The following is a 16,135-nucleotide window of genomic DNA, read 5'->3' on the forward strand; positions in this document are numbered from 1 at the left end:
TATCCATGCAGTTGATGGATGAAGTGGCTACATACTCATATGAGTCACTCACTTTGGAAATCTCTATTGAAGTCCCTAAAGGGCTTACACTTCCGAATCCAAAAGCAAATCGCAACAAGTTTTGTGTAAAACTTCATAAGTCACTCCATGACTTGAAATAGTCAGAAATCATATGGTACTACTGACTAAATGAGTTCCTTCTTCAAAAGGATTACTCAAATAATGATGATTATTTACATGTTTAATAAAGGAATCCCAAATTTGATTTCCTTTCATCACCTCAGTGTATATTGATGACCTCATCATCAATGTCTATACAAGACCTAAACATACACATAATCATCTCCAGATGGAAAATTTGGATTTAACCAAATTTAGCTTACAACTTGAGCATTCTCTCAAGAATACATATCAGTCTACATATATCCAAGACATGTACGAGAAGTTCAATGTGGATATATCATACCAATAAAAGACATGTAATATGGTCATAGTACCCCTGATAGGGTACAAATCCATTCATACCTAGGGGTGATAATGAAGTGATATCAGGACCTGAAGTTCTATATCTCACTAATGTCAATGCACTCATATCATTGCAAACTACGTCAGGCCTGACACTATATTTGCTATCTTTGTTCAGAGTGCAACCCCTAACAAAACGTATATGGTTGATATAAGAAATATTAGCTTATATTTCAAGCTCACAATAAATCTTGGTTAAATTCCATCAGGAAAAAATATGACCATAATATGATGTAATGATATTGGCTCCTTATTTGATCCCAACAATGCCATATCAATGACTGAATTTGCTGGAATAGCCTTCATATGGAAGTCATCTAAATGGGCTTTTATGGCTATTTCCAGTTATCACTCTGACATAATTGATTTATATAAAAGCATTGCAAAATATGCATGGCTTAGCAGAATGATTAACCACACTCAAAATAATGTGGTTGAGATTCATCAGAATCACATAACTTGATTAATCAAGACGCTACCACTTGTGTTACTAAAAAATACAGGTTATATGAAGAGCAATATCGTAAAGTACATTGCTCGAAAATTACTTATCCTCACGAATTATAGAAAGTGAGGAAATAATATGCAAACAACATACTTTGAAAATCCTATAGATTATTCATAATGTCATGATCATATCAATGGAATTTGTATTACACATTCTCCAGGTTTGCAAAGTTCAGGGGGAGTAATTTCCCAAATCTATAACCTATTAACAATTCTAAGATTGCATATATTGTACTCTTTTTCCCTTCATGAGTTTTCCCTAATGGTTTCTCATGAAGGTTTTTAACGAGACAATATAAACACAAGTGTCTGTATATGTCATATCATTTTCTCCTTATATTTTTTCCACTAGGCTTTAAAGGAGTTTTCAATGGCATATCAGATCGCACTCTTTTCCCTTATGAGTTTTCTCTCAATGTTTCTCATAATGGTTTTTAATGAGGCAATATCTTCTCAAAGATCATATGTCATACTTTCTGTTTTCTCTATTGAGGTTTTTAAAGAAAGTACTCAAGACATATTAATTGTTCTCTAAACACACCAATGGGTTTTTCTCCTTCTTCAAAGGTTTTTCTCATATGAGTTATCCAGAGACAATAATCATTATATGTTGCATCATTTTCTTCTTATTATTTTTCCCACTGGGTTAAAAGGAGTTTTAGCAACATATCTGCACTATTCTCCTCATATTTTTCCCACAGGGTTTTTGGAGGAGACATTCAAGATTATTCAAAGAATTTGTCAAGATGATGAACGTACCAAAGAAGAGGCGTTGTACAAGGGGGAGTGCTAAGAATAGAATAGTTGCTTATTCATTAAGCTAATTAGGATTAAGTTAATTGTTAGATAGGTTGCTTGGTTCTCAAGCAACTATGTAATTCCTTGGCTCTCAAGGCAACTATGTAATTCCTTGGCTCTCAAGTAACTATGTGTTTACTTGACCGACAAGCACCATGTGTACTTTCGCCTGGGTATAAATACCCCACTTCTATATCAATAAAGACTGATGGATCATCTTTCATTCAAACTCTGTCGTTCTTTACTTTTCACTCAAAACAGAAAACACGCCAAGACAGAGACAGAACAGAACACTACGTCCAAATTCCTTCTGGACTCCGGACACATGGCACCGACTGACCACCCTCCTCGTCCACGCAGAAAAAGAAGGCTCCAGCCAACAACCGCTGAGCAGACCCATCGTCGCCATCCCCCCGCGCGCGCGGACCACCACGAGACGGACGGACGTTCATAGACCGGCACCCGTCCGTGCGCCTACGCAGGCAGAGACGCCCACGTGCCGCCGCAGAGTTAAAACCAAAACTGCTTCCCCGATACGAAAGCCAAGATCCTAACCGACTGCCTCGTACCGATAACCGCGTCACGCCACGCGGCGCTCTCAGTCCAGGGAACTCGCCAACGGCCGGAGCCCCGATCGACTGACTGCGTCGCATGGAGCGGAGGCGCCCGCAGATCGCGCCGTCGCCGCCGGTGTCGCGGCGGAAGGCGGCGGCGGCGGCGAGCCAGGAGTGGCTGGTGGTGCCGGCGGCGGGGGAGCAGCGCGCGGGGGAGTTCGGGAGGCACCGGATCATGGAGATGACGGGGCTCCCGGCCCGCGACCTCCGCATGCTCGACCCGCTCCTCTCCTACCCGTCCACCATCCTCGGCCGCGACCGCGCCATCGTCGTCAACCTCGAGCACGTCAGGGCCATCGTCACCGCCGCCGAGGTGCTCGTCCGCGACCCCAGCAACCCGCGCCTCCGCCCCTTCCTCCAAGAACTCCACGCCCGCCTCGCGCTCCCGGTACGGCCACACCCACCGCCATTCCGCCAGTCATGCATCCTACTGTACGATAGATTGATGGCAGATTGCATTTTTGTAACCAACTAACTGATGGCATGGTGTTGGGTTCATCTGCAAATTTGGCCTGATGATTCTGTTGGCTCCTGCTCTGCGTGAAGGATGCGGTTACCACGAATCCGGCAACCGACGGCGGCGACGATCAGGGCAACGTGCCAATCTCCGGTAGTGCCAAGATCCCGCCCTTCGAGTTCAAGGTGCTCGAGGTCTGCCTCGAACACACATCCAAGTGCATGGAAACCGAGGTACGCTACCACAATAAGCAGGCCGTTAAACCCATGATCTGTCAAAAGCGCGTGTTACCAACTTACCATGTTTCTCCTGATGCAAAAATCAATGGTGCTAGACGTCGGTCCTCGAGAGTGAGGCGTATCCGGCCTTGGACGAGCTGACCACCAAGGTTAGCACGAGCAACCTGGATGACGTCAGGCAGATCAAGAACCGCCTGGTCCAGCTATCAGGCCGCGTGCAGAAGGTACTAACATAACTGGTGTTCAGGAGCCAGTGTATGCTCCAAGTTTAAGCCAAGTGCTACTACATTATTATCAATTCAATTATTCATTTCATCGTCTGTTTGCGCCGTCGTGGTCTCCTTGATTCGCAGGTGAGGGATGATATCGAGCACTTGCTAGACGACGACACGGATATGTGCGAGATGTATCTGACGAGGAAGCTTGCGTTTCAAGGAGTCAACAACGAGTCGTCCGTTAATGTGGATTCCAACAAGCATGCATTCCCTGATCATGATCATGATCATGAGAAGTATGTCACGTATAGCTAATGAGTCTTCTTTCTGGTTACTGGGATTAGATTGATTAAGAGCTATAACATCCTGAACTCGCTTGAATAAACCAAGCGCAATTCGATGATGCTAGGCTTAATTGAAAGATGGAAAGTTATTACTCTTCACATTAATCTTCCATATTTACTTGTATTCAGGGAGGAAGAAGACCGTGGCGGTGATACGGCGAGCTCCCACGGAAGTTCTGCTTGTGTTAAGCATGTTGAAGAGTTGGAAATGCTTCTTGAAGCTTACTTCGTGGAGTTCGATGGCACGCTGAACAAGTTATGCCATGTATGTCACATCTCCTTCTATTCACTACTAGTTATTGGCCTAATGTTGTGTTAAGCCTGAGACATGATTGCTACAAAAATGATCATATCAAAATGATTGCCACTATCAGGTTCAGCACACTGACTATTTGCTCCAGATTCATTACACCAGATAAAGAGCGCGCGCACACACACACATACTTCTTGGTAGTGTTATGAATATAAACTACATTTCCACATGCCCTTTTCTGATTCAATGTGAATACTATGGTCTTTAGCTGTTGGTTTATAAAGTATTCCAAGCGTGTTTCTAACAGCCTTTAATGTGCAAAGCTCCGCGACTATGTGGACAATACTGAAAACTACATCAACCTGATGTTGGACAAGAAGCAGAACCAGCTGCTGCAGATGGGCGTCATGCTCACCACGGCGACCGTGGTGGTCACCGCGGGCATCGTCGTCGTGAGCTTGTTTGGCATGAACATCCATATCGAGCTGATGGCGGATCCGGAGACCCCCGAGATGGCGAGGATCAAGAACATGAAGTTCTGGGAGACCACCTGGGGCACCGTCGCCGGTTGCGCCGCCATATACCTCCTGGCCATCTATGCAGGGAAGAAGAGCAAATATTTGCAGTGATGGTGCTTCATTCTCGGTTCCGCGCCGGACGGAGGAAGCATCGGAGCGCAAGTTCTGCAGTCCAGGGCACGTTTTCGCCGTCACAAAAGGGTTTCCCTGCCCTGAGAATATGATACGATAGCTTTCTTCCCTGCCCTGAGAATATGATACTATAGCTTTCTTTCTGTTTGGTATTGTCTGTGAGATGCAGTAGTAGCTGATGCGTTGGTTTGGGTAGGAATAATTGAATCGTGGCTATAAGATCTGCCTTGTCGTATCATGATTTACAGTTTCGTAGTTTTGAAGTGTTATTTTGAGCCATATTGATTCCAAGGTTCCAACATTCCTACACGCCGGAGAAACCTCTAGTGGCATATATAGCAATGACACTGGAGGGGAATTTTTGGTCTATGGGTGTATATACACCCTATATAGAGAAAAAAAATAGTAATTAAATAAAAAGTCAAAAAAATCTGAAAAAATATTTTAAAATAAAGTTGACCTTCCATTGTACTTATATAAGAAAAAATTGCACAAAAAGAAAAACCCCGTTGACTTCTTTTAAAAAACAAAAAAATCGATCAAAATAGTGTGAATAGTGACCAATAATAGCAAATGATTTTTTTTTGCCCTGAAGTCAACGTTATATACTAGTGCGAAAGAAAGTCAAGTTTATTTCAAAAAAGACTTATAAACTTTTTCTAACTTTTTTTGTAATTATTAATTATTATTTTTCTCATATAGGGTGAGGAACCAAAGGGTATTTCCACCAATGACACCTTCCTACTCTCGAGGTTGCTCCCCTGCTGCACCTCGACAGTGTAATTCCTGGGCAGCCCCTGCTATATAGGAGTAATTTTCCTCTGTCCAACCAACTACCTCGCATGTGGCATTTGGTACCCACATCGCCACCATGTTCCAACCACAAGAGGTTTAAACATTGAAAAATCCAAGTCAACAAAACTCAAAGGATTCTACTCCCTCTGTAAAGAAATATAAAAGTGTTTAGATCAAACATTTTTACTTAGAATTACGTGTTTTCAACTTGAGCTCACAAATATTTACAAAACATTGTTCTTTTAGACTCAACAATCGTCATATGTAGTATATACTCCCTCCTTCCCAAAACATAAGGCGTGTTTGACTTTGCATGGTCTTTGATGCATGACTTTGACCATTTACATATATCAAAGTACATGGATTAAACATGTATAAACGGGATAGTCACATTTGTCTTGTAAAACAATTTTATTTCATATATCTGTATACTAATTTTATAGACAAATAATACATAAAAATCATAGTCAAAGGTGTGCAATGAAGACCAGAAAAGTCAACCAGCGCCTTATATTTTGGGAAGGAGGGAGTATGTATGTAATCATTGTACATGCCGTAATAGGATCCGTAGTAGTGATCTCCTCCAGGAAAATCAGATTTAAAACACGGGGAGGTAAAACATACCAAGAGAGAGACATTGGTACCATGGGACAAGCATACGTGCCGAACAGGACACTACTACGTCCAAATGCCTACTGGCTTCCGGACAAGTGGCACCGCCGCACCGATTGACCATCCTCGTCCACGGAGAAAAGAGCCGTGGCCGGCCCGCTGGACAGATCCATCGTCGCCATCCGCGCGCGCGCGGACCGGCACCCGTAATAAGCGCCGCGCCTACACCACACGGGACATGTGGTAAGCTGTTTTCGAGCTCCTCAGCGAAGACCTCGTACCGATAACCGCGTCACGCCACGCGGCCTCAGACCTCAGTAGTCCACGAAATTGACCGAGGGAACCCGCGCATGGAGCGGAGGCAGCCGCAGACCGCGCCGGCGCCGCGGCGGAAGGGTGCGCCGGCGGCGAGTCAGGAGTGGCTGGTGGTGCCGGCGGCGGGGGAGGAGAGCACGGGGGAGTTCGGGAGGCACCGGATCATGGAGATAACGGGGCTCCCCGCGCGGGACCTCCGCATGCTCGACCCGCAGCTCTCCTACCCGTCCACCATCCTCGGCCGCGACCGCGCTGTCGTCGTCAACCTCGAGCACGTCAAGGCCATCGTCACCGCCGCCGAGGTGCTCGTCCGCGACCCCGGCAACCCGCGCCTCCGCCCCTTCCTCCAAGAACTCCACGCCCGCCTCGCGCTCCCGGTACGACTTCACTGGTCAACAGTCACTTAGTCAACGCATGCTTGCTACGATATGGCGGGGTGAGTTATCTGCACTGTTCGCCTGATTCCGTTGGCTCCTGCTACTGCGTGAAGGATGCGTCTACCACGAATCCGGCAACCGACGACATGGAGCTGGGTGGTGATCAGGGGAACGTGCCAATGCCTGGCAGCGCTAAGATCCAGCCCTTCGAGTTCAAGGTGCTCGAGGTCTGCCTCGAACACACATGCAAATGCATGGAATCCGAGGTACACTGGAGTACGTATATAGGCAGGCTTCGGCTGTTAAACACATGATCTGTCAATAGCGCGTGTTACCAACTTACCATGTTTTCTCATGGTGCAAATTATTGAGTCAATTACATTGGTGGTGCTACAACTTAGCGTAAACGGTCACTTTAGTGCTAGAAGTTGTGGCATACATTAAAATGGTGCAAAAACTTGGCTCCGACGTGCAAATACGGTGATTATCCCATTTGTATACGGAATCTGTGCTGACTAGGCAACAAAACATGTGTATCTAACCACTATGCAATATGTTTTATACTTTCAACTATGCTTAACAGAGTATATATACCTTCGGTACGTAGGTGGAGCTTAAATGGGCTGCAAATATATATTGCGGCCTATTTGCGCCAACTATTTTTTTTACGATATTTGTAAAACGTAAGTAATAAAACTTATATTCAAACATTTATGTGTGATCAATATTATACAAACAAACGATGGTTTGTAAATATACAACCGCGTACTATATTAAAAAAATTTAATTAATATGGATATTTCTGTGTTATAACTTTCCATAATACAAACATTTTAATAATAATATAATTAACGTGATGAAATGTAAATGTGTGTATCTGTATTAACTTAAATAATATACATGATTGAATATTCAAATCAAAATTTTAAATGTAGGAATATGAATATTTTTAATTATACAAATGTGCATATAATTATTAAAATGCTTGTATAATTGAAACAATATTTTTAGTTGTAGTTTATGAAATATTTGTATTATATAAAATTATAATATATTTTTACTTCAGCATGTCAATTATATAATAGTCAGTCGAAAATGTATGGCAGAGTGGTTTGGACCGTATATGATGTAGCAAGTGGTTTTTGGGTCCGAATCCTGGCGGCACCTACTTTTTTGTTATTTATGTTTAACAGGCAGGACCCGCTGGTCACTGAGGTGAAGAATGCCACGCCTACATGGACCTTTTTTTTAAATCAAAGTTTCGAGGTTTATTTTGTGAAAATCAGGCCACACGCTCTTTCTCCTTAGTCTAGCCACCGACAGCAGGGTGCACATGCCTAGTCAGCGCACATTTCCTATACAAACGGGATAAGTAACCGTATTTGCACGTTCGAGCCAAGTTTTTGCACCACTTCAATGTACGCCACAACTTGTAGCACTAAAGTGACCGTTTACGCCAAGTTGTAGCACCAACAATGTAATTGACTCCAAATTATTGGTGCTAGACGTTGGCCCTGGAGAAGGAGGCGTATCCGGCCTTGGACAAGCTGACCTCCAAGGTTAGCACGCTCAACCTGGAGCACGTCAGGCAGATCAAGAGCCGCCTGGTAGAGCTAACAGGGCGCGTGCAGAAGGTAGGAGTGCTACCACTAATTATATACTCCTACGTCCGAGTTACTTGTTGCAGAAATTAGTGTATCTAGATTCATGAGCCGGTGTATGGTTGAAGGCCCTTCCCACTGCTTACCTGGTACAGATGTTAAGGCTACTAACTAGGCATAAAATCTGATGTGGTGAGTTAATTATGAAGAGAGATTAGTTTAATGACCCCGGGAGGAAACGATGCTAAAAGCATGTAGCTAGGTGGAAATATATGTAATTCTGAGTCTACAACTAATTAGATGAAGAAGGCTTAGCAAAAAAAAATAAGCACAAATGGTTATACATGTTGGTGGTTTGATTATAGGTGATGTGGAAACTCCATATAGACGGTCGTTGGCCTGGAAGAGGATTTGAAGCACTCGGGTGCTCCACCCCCCTATATGAGTATGAAATTTAAAAAACAAATCAGGAAAATTAAAAAAAAAATGGAATTTTGGGATATCAAATCTGGGTGCCCAATCTACTCGCATGTGAAGTTTCGTGAAAAAAAATACCAAGAAACATATTCTCAGTAAAAAGATCAAAATTCCTATGCATAGAGAAAAAACTGTTAGTATGAATCTTAGATCGGACTGTATTTCTTTCACCATGGATATATTTCCTGGTATCTTTTTCATAAAACTTCACACGGGAATAGATTGGGCATTCAGGTTTGATGTCCCCAAACACCAGTTTTTTTTGTTTTCCTGGTACTTTTTGAATTTAATATCCCTACAGGGGGTGGAGTGTATTTTCCGTTGTTGGCTATACTATTAACCTTGCTCTAATATGATACTCAACCCTATTTTTCTTTATTTAATTCCGTGCACAACTCATAAAAAATGTCTAGTTGGCATGCATGATATTCCTAATTCTTGGCTCGATAGCACGTTATCATAGACAAAATGCTGATGTGGCGTTGTAATTAAAGAAAAGAGAGTGGAATTGTATGTTAGTGAAGATACGACTCTTAGCTCGTTTTTCTATGCAGTGTAATTAATGATTTTATCCTTTGTGGCTTGTCTCCTTAATTTTCTCTTCTTTTCTTCTCTCCACTCCACAACTAGGCCATAATGTTAAAATGCAAAAAAGATCGCTAAACTAATTAAATGCAATATCACTTGGATACAACCCCTAAAGATACAATGCATTGGGGTGATTGTCTCTAGAAAAAATCACTACCTTGGACAACGTGTTAAGGGACAGTTCATTGTTACGTTACCATCATATAGTGCTTCCTAATTAAAAAAAATAAGTCTACAAACTAACAAATGAAATCATCTACGATATACTACTTATATGATACTTTGCACTTTAAAAATAGTAACATAGACTAGTGTCATATGAATGGCACTGGTCTAAGTTACTCCCCACAATGACCAGCCTAGGTTAAGTGCTACTCTCTCCGTTCACAAATATAAGATATTTTAGATATTTCAATATGAACTACATACAAATTAAAATGAGTAAACAAACACACACTAAAATGCGTCACATCCGGATCAGAGAAGAGTTAGAACATCCTATACTTGCGAGCGGAGGGAGTACTACGTTATTAATTTAATTAATCATTTCACCCTCTGTATGTGCTGCCGTGGTCTCTTTATTCGCAGGTGAGGGATGATATCGAGCAGCTGGTTGACGATGACACGGATATGTCCGAGATGTACCTGACGAGGAAGCTTGCGTTTCAAAGAGTAGACGAGTCATCGGTTAAATTGGATTCCAACAAGCATGCATCTCCTGACCATGAGGATGAGAAGTATGTCACCTATAGCTAATGTGTCTTCTTTCTGTGGTTGCTGGGATCCGATTGAATCATACAACTACCGAACTCTCTTGATTAAATCAAGCACAATTCGATGATGTTAGGCTTAATTGACAGATGGAGTAGTTATTACGTCGTTCTCAAGATGTGCTGCTTTCGTTTTAATCCTCCATATGCACTTGAATCCAGGGAGGAAGAAGACAGTGGCGATGATATAGAGAGCTCCCACGCAAGTTCTGCTTTTGTTAAGCCTGATGTAGAAGAGTTGGAAATGCTTCTCGAAGCTTACTTCGTGCAGTTTGATGGCACGCTGAACAAGTTATGCCATGTACGTATGTCACATCTCTTGCTACAGATTCGTAACACTAGATAAGAACGCGCGCGCACACAGACACACTTCTTTCGTTCTTTTTTGAACTCACAGACACACTTCTTGGTAGTGTTATGAATATAAACTACTTCCTCTGTCCCATAACGTAAGACATTTTTTGACACTACACTAAAAACCGTCTTACATTAAGAGGGAGTACGATTCCACATGCACCTTTCTGATTCAACGTGAACGCCATGGTCTTTAGCTGTTGGCTTATAACGTATTCCAAGCATGTTTCCAACAGCCTAACGTGCACCTTGTTAATGCGCAAAGCTCCGCGACTACGTGGATGACACTGAGGATTACATCAACATGATGCTGGACGAGAAGCAGAACCAGCTGCTGCAGATGGGTGTGATGCTCACGACGGCGACCGTGGTGATCACCGCGGGCATCGTGGTCGTGAGCCTGTTCGGCATGAACATCCACATCGAGCTGACGTTAGATCCGGAGACCCCCGAGATGGCGAGGATCAAAAACAGAAAGTTCTGGGAGACCACCTGGGCCACCGTTGCCGGCTGCGCCGCCATATACATCCTGGCCATCTATGCAGGGAAGAAGAGCAAATACTTGCAGTGATGCTGCCATATTCTGTGTTCCGCACCGGACAGACGAAGCATCAGACGTAAGCTCTGCAGTCCACGGCCACGTTTTTGCCATCGCAAATGGCTGTCTGGAAGATGCAGTAGCTGATGCTTGGTTTGGATAGGAATAACTGAATGATGGACATCCCACCCTTGACACGAATAACGGTTATATAAAGACCTTATTTGTCCTCGTATCATGATTTGCAACTACGTAGTTTTGTAAAAGAAATACTCCCTCCGTTCACTTTTGTAATTTTGTAAAAGAAATACTCCCTCCGTTCATTTTGTAAGTCATTTCAAACAACTCAAAATGGGTTGTTTTGTACATTGTCTGAAATGTCTTCAAGGTCTTATAAAAGTGAACAGAGGAAGTAGATGAATCCACTCAGACGTGTTTTGGAACCATACAACTTCCTACCCTCGGGGAATGCACTTCTGCACCTCGACGGTGTAATAATTCTTAGCATACGGCAGCCACATGGATTAAAGAGGTCAACGACAGTTGTGGTCTAAGTCTTCAGTTAAACCAACGACGATTCCAGTTCTGACATTTCAACTTCCGCAGTTTTGCCTTGATCAGATAAGTGACATTATAGATAATATGAACACTCACTCTACCATCCACTTCTCTATTTACAAGGTTTCACGGATGGTGTATATAAACCAAAAGATTTTCTACGATCACTGCAATGCTCACTGGCGGATGTACAAGAGGTATTCCGGAACTCAGCATATGTATGTCTAAGACACGTCAGCTAAAACTTCAGTTAGATGGTTATTATGTTTGCGCCTTCCTTGATCTGGTCCGTCGAACCTGCAAAAATAAGAGGAATATAATATCCGCTCATGATATTCACAAATGAGGGATGAATCATGCATATGCTTCCCCAAATGCACTTACATTGTCTATTGTGTCCGCAGCTGATCCAGCAGAATTCTTTGCATTTCTCAAATCCAATGCTCTCTTGCTTTTCTTCTTGAGGGCAGCCACTGCTAAAAAATGGAAGGTTGATCGCTCAGCTATATTTAATATATGGACTGCAAATATACAGCGAAACGCATAAAGGTAGCTGCACGGCTAGTCACTTGGTGACATAAAACAGTCATGATATTGCCATTTCTGCATGACTGTTGGCTGGAAGTAGTTGTGTGTGAGTTGTGACTTGTGAGCAACTTTATTGAACGAATTCTCAGTCAGGAAAGACACTTTTAGGACATAAGGATGTATATGGTTCAAATGAATCACATATATAGTGCATCAACACTATCAGCCTGTTACGACTGTGCAGTTCGCATAACATATGGACTTTAGGAAGCGCCGATGTGAAGATAATATCATGAATCATGTCTTGGTTACTGGAGATGACTTGCCTGTTTTGTTGCTGGAGAAAGGACGCTTCACAAAATTACCATCACAATCACCAACATCTTCGTCTAGTTCACTGCTACAAATCGAAACGTAAGTAATCATGGATGGATACTTGACAAAGGTTTTCCAACTGAAAAATATAAATCATTTGACACCATATAACAGGAGCAAAGAAGCAGCATCTTGTGCTTATGATGACTATCATCATCATAAGTTAAAAAAAAACTTGAAAGCACTATCGTTTAACAGTTATTTTGTATTATGCTAGGTGCTGCATATAAATTAACAGTGTAGATACCCGCAGACCTTCAACAAAATATATGTGGTTTTGGACATAACAAATATTGGCATCAGGTATTTATCGATAAGCAGGAAGTACACTTTGAACTCCCACGGTATTGTTGCAATAATTGTAGAATGTGGTGCTATTTCAAGGGGGACAGCCAGATATACTTGTTAAGATGCACAAGAACTGGCAAGTGCAATGCTGAAATCCAAGCCACAGCCGAACTGACTTCACCAGTGACACCCATAGACTAATACTAGCTGGTACTCAGCTGTAAAGCACTAAAGCCCATGTCTGGATCTGATATTTGGAAACACACTAAAATTCCTTTATATTTCATCTTAATTGCATGTATATTGCAATATCTAGTTCATCTCAATTTTTTCACAAAATTTCAAATTATCTGACGCAAAATATGATATTTCTGTTTCTCAAAAAGCGGATAAAAATCTGACGATCGTCAGCTGCCCTGCTCTTCAAACCGCATTGTTCTATGACCGAAGCCACATTCTTTTTATTTAGAAGTTTGTGTGTTCTAGCTATGCCCCATGTGACCCACGTAAAATTTGGTCATAACCTAGTCCAAAGTTCAAAAATATTATGTGACCATTGGTGTCATACTTGAACATACCTGGTCTGAGTGTGCAACTAGCGACTACAATAGCTGGTCCAAACTGCACTTTACTCTTTTCTTAGCCCTAGACAGATTACCAGGAATACAAGTTCTGACATACAGGGGTTTGCTTTATTTGGTAACGAATTGATTGTACTGTTAGGCATAGACCCAATAATTATTGCAGTTAACTTGAGATGTCATGCCATATACTAATTCTACCACATAAAGCCACACACATAGACAGTGAGAAAAGCTCCCTATCATTCCATTCTAAATACTGATGTAACATGGACAGCAATCATGAATTAGCAGACAGACATAAATTTAGCAGAGTTTGCAGGGCATGCAGGGCATGCATGTCATTATGCTATACTTGCAGTTACGCAAAGCATGGTATCAGAAGACAAAGTACTGTTTAGAACATATTCTTCCAGGCGGAGAACATTTCCGAAGAAGGAATACATGTTAAATCGTTTGTTTGCTTACCAATCTCTGAGATGACAGTCAGGAAAGTCCTACAAAAATAAATAAATAATATAAATTGAGTTTCCAACTTTCCATGTGCCAATCCACAGATAATCCAATGCTCAAACATATAGTTCGATCAGACACTAGCATGCTGTACCTCTGTTGACATGGTGTCCTTTGAAGATATCGTCTTCAGATCTCTAGAATCAGCTTCATTAGTCAAACCCAAAGACCCTGGAGATGACAGCTTTGTGCCGGCGGAACCACAAGATGACACGTTGTCTTTTTCCAAGATATCCAGGTAATTTTTCTTGGGGACATCTTTCGCCTGGACTGAACTTTTCTTCGTTTTCCCTTGCTCATGACCACTTACAAACTGTCCAAATAATGGTTTGTTTGATGAGGAACGAGTTTGCCTTTTAGGAGCAGATTCTTTAGATACCCTCTCAGTAATAGTAGAGCATGTAGTATCCTCCTGAAATTAATGTTGACAAATTAAAACTATAGGACCATAACAGAAGGCATAAACTACATATATGTATATATAGACAAACAAGACACCAAGGGTGACACAGCAGACAGAATGTACCTGTTGGTTATAAGGTTCATGAGCTTTTAGAATTCTCTTCACAAAAGTATCAGTAATTAAATCTAGTTGGCAGCATTCCTACAAAAAAATCCGATCTGGAGAAAATTAGTCAATGCAAAAATGAACTAAGACAAGTTCTAACAAACATGAGAATAAATAGTAAGAATAACCTACATCCGCTTTTCTCTCACTCCGAGACAACCTATAATAAGATGAGGGCAGGAGAATATGGCGTGGAGAATCTGATGTCTTGCAATGCTTATCAAGTTCTTTTATCATAAGCAAACCAATTTTTGAGAGAATGTGCAGTTTCTGTGAAGGCGGTTAGGAAATTAGAACCTGGTGAAGAAATTTATAGGCAAATGAAAAATGTCAAAGCGGTAGCCAAAAGACACATACATGAGTGATGTCAGAATCAATCACATCCTCAGCCTTTTGAACAGCACGAAAGATGCCCAAAAGAATGGATACAGAGCTTGTGGCGGAGCCATGCTTGGTTTGGCTTAGATCCTCTATTTCAACTAGCTCTCTCAACATCACAATAAGTGGGCTGTCAACAAACAAAGGAAAAAAGGAGGAAGCTATTACAGGCTTGAAACTTCAAATGTTTCCAGCCCCAGGAACTAGTTGAGCAACAGAAAAAATGCCAATGGGATTCAAACATCTGAAACAAGAACATACCTCCAAAACTCAGCCGAGCCAGTCTCCTTTTCACAAAAGTTAAAACGAAACTCCTCATCATATGCAAGCGTATGGATCAAGAAAAGGACAGCATATGCTGGGTGTTCTACAATCGAGTCATTGCTGGTTTTGTTCTGATGAACAGAAACTCCTCTTTGCTCTTTTACCACTTCAGTTAAGTACCTAAGCGACTAGAATACAAGGTAACAGAATAAGAATCACCTCACGAGCAAGTTTATATGGTATATATATATGAGGGAACTAGAAAAGAAGATACATACTTCAGTACGAACATCTCCACAGCAATCAGTTGATGCCAATGCAAAAGCACATGCATATCTAACAGGTATTGCATGCTTCTTCAAAAGGCCAAAAAGTTTGTGAATGAATGACTTGCGAACAATATATGAAGAATCCTGACAACCAGACACAATACATGTAATATTATAAAGAGAGGTAGAATACTGGCATGCATAAAATATGGAACTACGCAATGTGAGTAGAGATTAACCAATGTAGGTAAGCAAAATAATGCTGCAAACAGATGTTTATTTACAGCAAAGGTTCTCAAAATCTATGGCAAATCAAATTATCAAATAATTAGAAAGACTAGTGGGCAGAAATGTTAGCCCCTACATGAAAAATAAAAATTAGATACTTGTTAGCAGTGTAGCATATTGACAATACCCTTGCCATGAGAAGGGCAGTGCGAAATAATTCTGGAGAAATGAGTGAATCCCATCTTGTAGCTAGTCGTAGTACAGATTTCCCAGCAGCCAGTCTAAGATATGGCTTATCATTTTCACTGGTGCAGCATAAGAACCAGAGTGAAAACACAGAACACAAATAAATTCAGGATTAACTTGTATCAATAAAGAAAAGAAAAAACACATTTAATATTGTATAAGTGCTTTTAGCTTGAATAACAACATTCAGTTAAGTTTGCGAGCATTAAAATCCCACATTATACCCTACCCTATTTACTTTTGAAAAAAGTCCATTTTACTACCCCGAACAAAGTGAGTGATTCACATAACCCCCTGATCATTTATTCTG

General features: G+C 41.7%; 3 protein-coding genes across 9 annotated transcripts in view; 2 read left to right on the forward strand and 1 right to left on the reverse strand.

The window, feature by feature from the left end:
- The first annotated feature begins 2,059 nt into the window (after nt 1-2,059).
- LOC123079894 (magnesium transporter MRS2-E) lies at nt 2,060-4,903 on the forward strand. The gene is made up of 6 exons (XM_044502724.1): nt 2,060-2,832; nt 2,991-3,134; nt 3,236-3,364; nt 3,494-3,651; nt 3,829-3,964; nt 4,276-4,903. The coding sequence occupies exons 1-6, from the start codon at nt 2,482-2,484 to the stop codon at nt 4,579-4,581; spliced, it is 1,224 nt and encodes a 407-aa protein (XP_044358659.1). The 5' UTR covers nt 2,060-2,481; the 3' UTR covers nt 4,582-4,903.
- Nucleotides 4,904-6,163: 1,260 nt separating this feature from the next.
- LOC123079895 (magnesium transporter MRS2-E) lies at nt 6,164-11,395 on the forward strand. Its single transcript, XM_044502725.1, has 6 exons — nt 6,164-6,701; nt 6,815-6,967; nt 8,207-8,335; nt 9,956-10,104; nt 10,300-10,438; nt 10,757-11,395. Exons 1-6 carry the CDS (start codon nt 6,360-6,362, stop codon nt 11,060-11,062), a joined length of 1,218 nt encoding a protein of 405 aa, XP_044358660.1. The 5' UTR covers nt 6,164-6,359; the 3' UTR covers nt 11,063-11,395.
- A 185-nt stretch (nt 11,396-11,580) lies between these two features.
- LOC123079892 (sister chromatid cohesion protein PDS5 homolog A) overlaps nt 11,581-16,135 on the reverse strand; it is a 14,605-nt gene continuing 10,050 nt past the window's right edge. For 3 of the 7 annotated variants that reach the window (XM_044502723.1, XM_044502721.1, XM_044502717.1), the window contains 11 exons: nt 15,767-15,884; nt 15,361-15,495; nt 15,080-15,270; nt 14,798-14,948; nt 14,573-14,710; nt 14,399-14,476; nt 13,967-14,284; nt 13,828-13,856; nt 12,442-12,515; nt 11,972-12,063; nt 11,581-11,884 (listed from right to left, as the gene is read on the reverse strand). In XM_044502723.1, the coding sequence (XP_044358658.1) occupies nt 11,849-11,884; nt 11,972-12,063; nt 12,442-12,515; nt 13,828-13,856; nt 13,967-14,284; nt 14,399-14,476; nt 14,573-14,710; nt 14,798-14,948; nt 15,080-15,270; nt 15,361-15,495; nt 15,767-15,884 (1,360 nt within the window). In that variant the 3' untranslated portion in view covers nt 11,581-11,848. The remainder of the gene's footprint in view (nt 11,885-11,971; nt 12,064-12,441; nt 12,516-13,827; nt 13,857-13,966; nt 14,285-14,398; nt 14,477-14,572; nt 14,711-14,797; nt 14,949-15,079; nt 15,271-15,360; nt 15,496-15,766; nt 15,885-16,135) is intronic. The other 4 variants (XM_044502722.1, XM_044502718.1, XM_044502720.1 and 1 more) reach the window with 3 other exon arrangements.

The sequence above is a fragment of the Triticum aestivum genome, chromosome 3D (genome assembly GCF_018294505.1).
Source record: "Triticum aestivum cultivar Chinese Spring chromosome 3D, IWGSC CS RefSeq v2.1, whole genome shotgun sequence".
Lineage (NCBI taxonomy): Eukaryota > Viridiplantae > Streptophyta > Magnoliopsida > Poales > Poaceae > Triticum > Triticum aestivum.

Bases quoted from the DNA above. Each gene is read 5' to 3' on its own strand.
- LOC123079894 (XM_044502724.1), top strand. From the start codon at position 2,482: ATGGAGCGGAGGCGCCCGCAGATCGCGCCGTCGCCGCCGGTGTCGCGG. The intron at 2,833-2,990 runs GTACGGCCACAC...CTCTGCGTGAAG, and splicing joins ACGCCCGCCTCGCGCTCCCG to GATGCGGTTACCACGAATCC. The intron at 3,965-4,275 runs GTATGTCACATC...TAATGTGCAAAG, and splicing joins CGCTGAACAAGTTATGCCAT to CTCCGCGACTATGTGGACAA.
- LOC123079895 (XM_044502725.1), top strand. From the start codon at position 6,360: ATGGAGCGGAGGCAGCCGCAGACCGCGCCGGCGCCGCGGCGGAAGGGT. The intron at 6,968-8,206 runs GTACACTGGAGT...TATTGGTGCTAG, and splicing joins GCAAATGCATGGAATCCGAG to ACGTTGGCCCTGGAGAAGGA. The intron at 8,336-9,955 runs GTAGGAGTGCTA...CTTTATTCGCAG, and splicing joins TAACAGGGCGCGTGCAGAAG to GTGAGGGATGATATCGAGCA.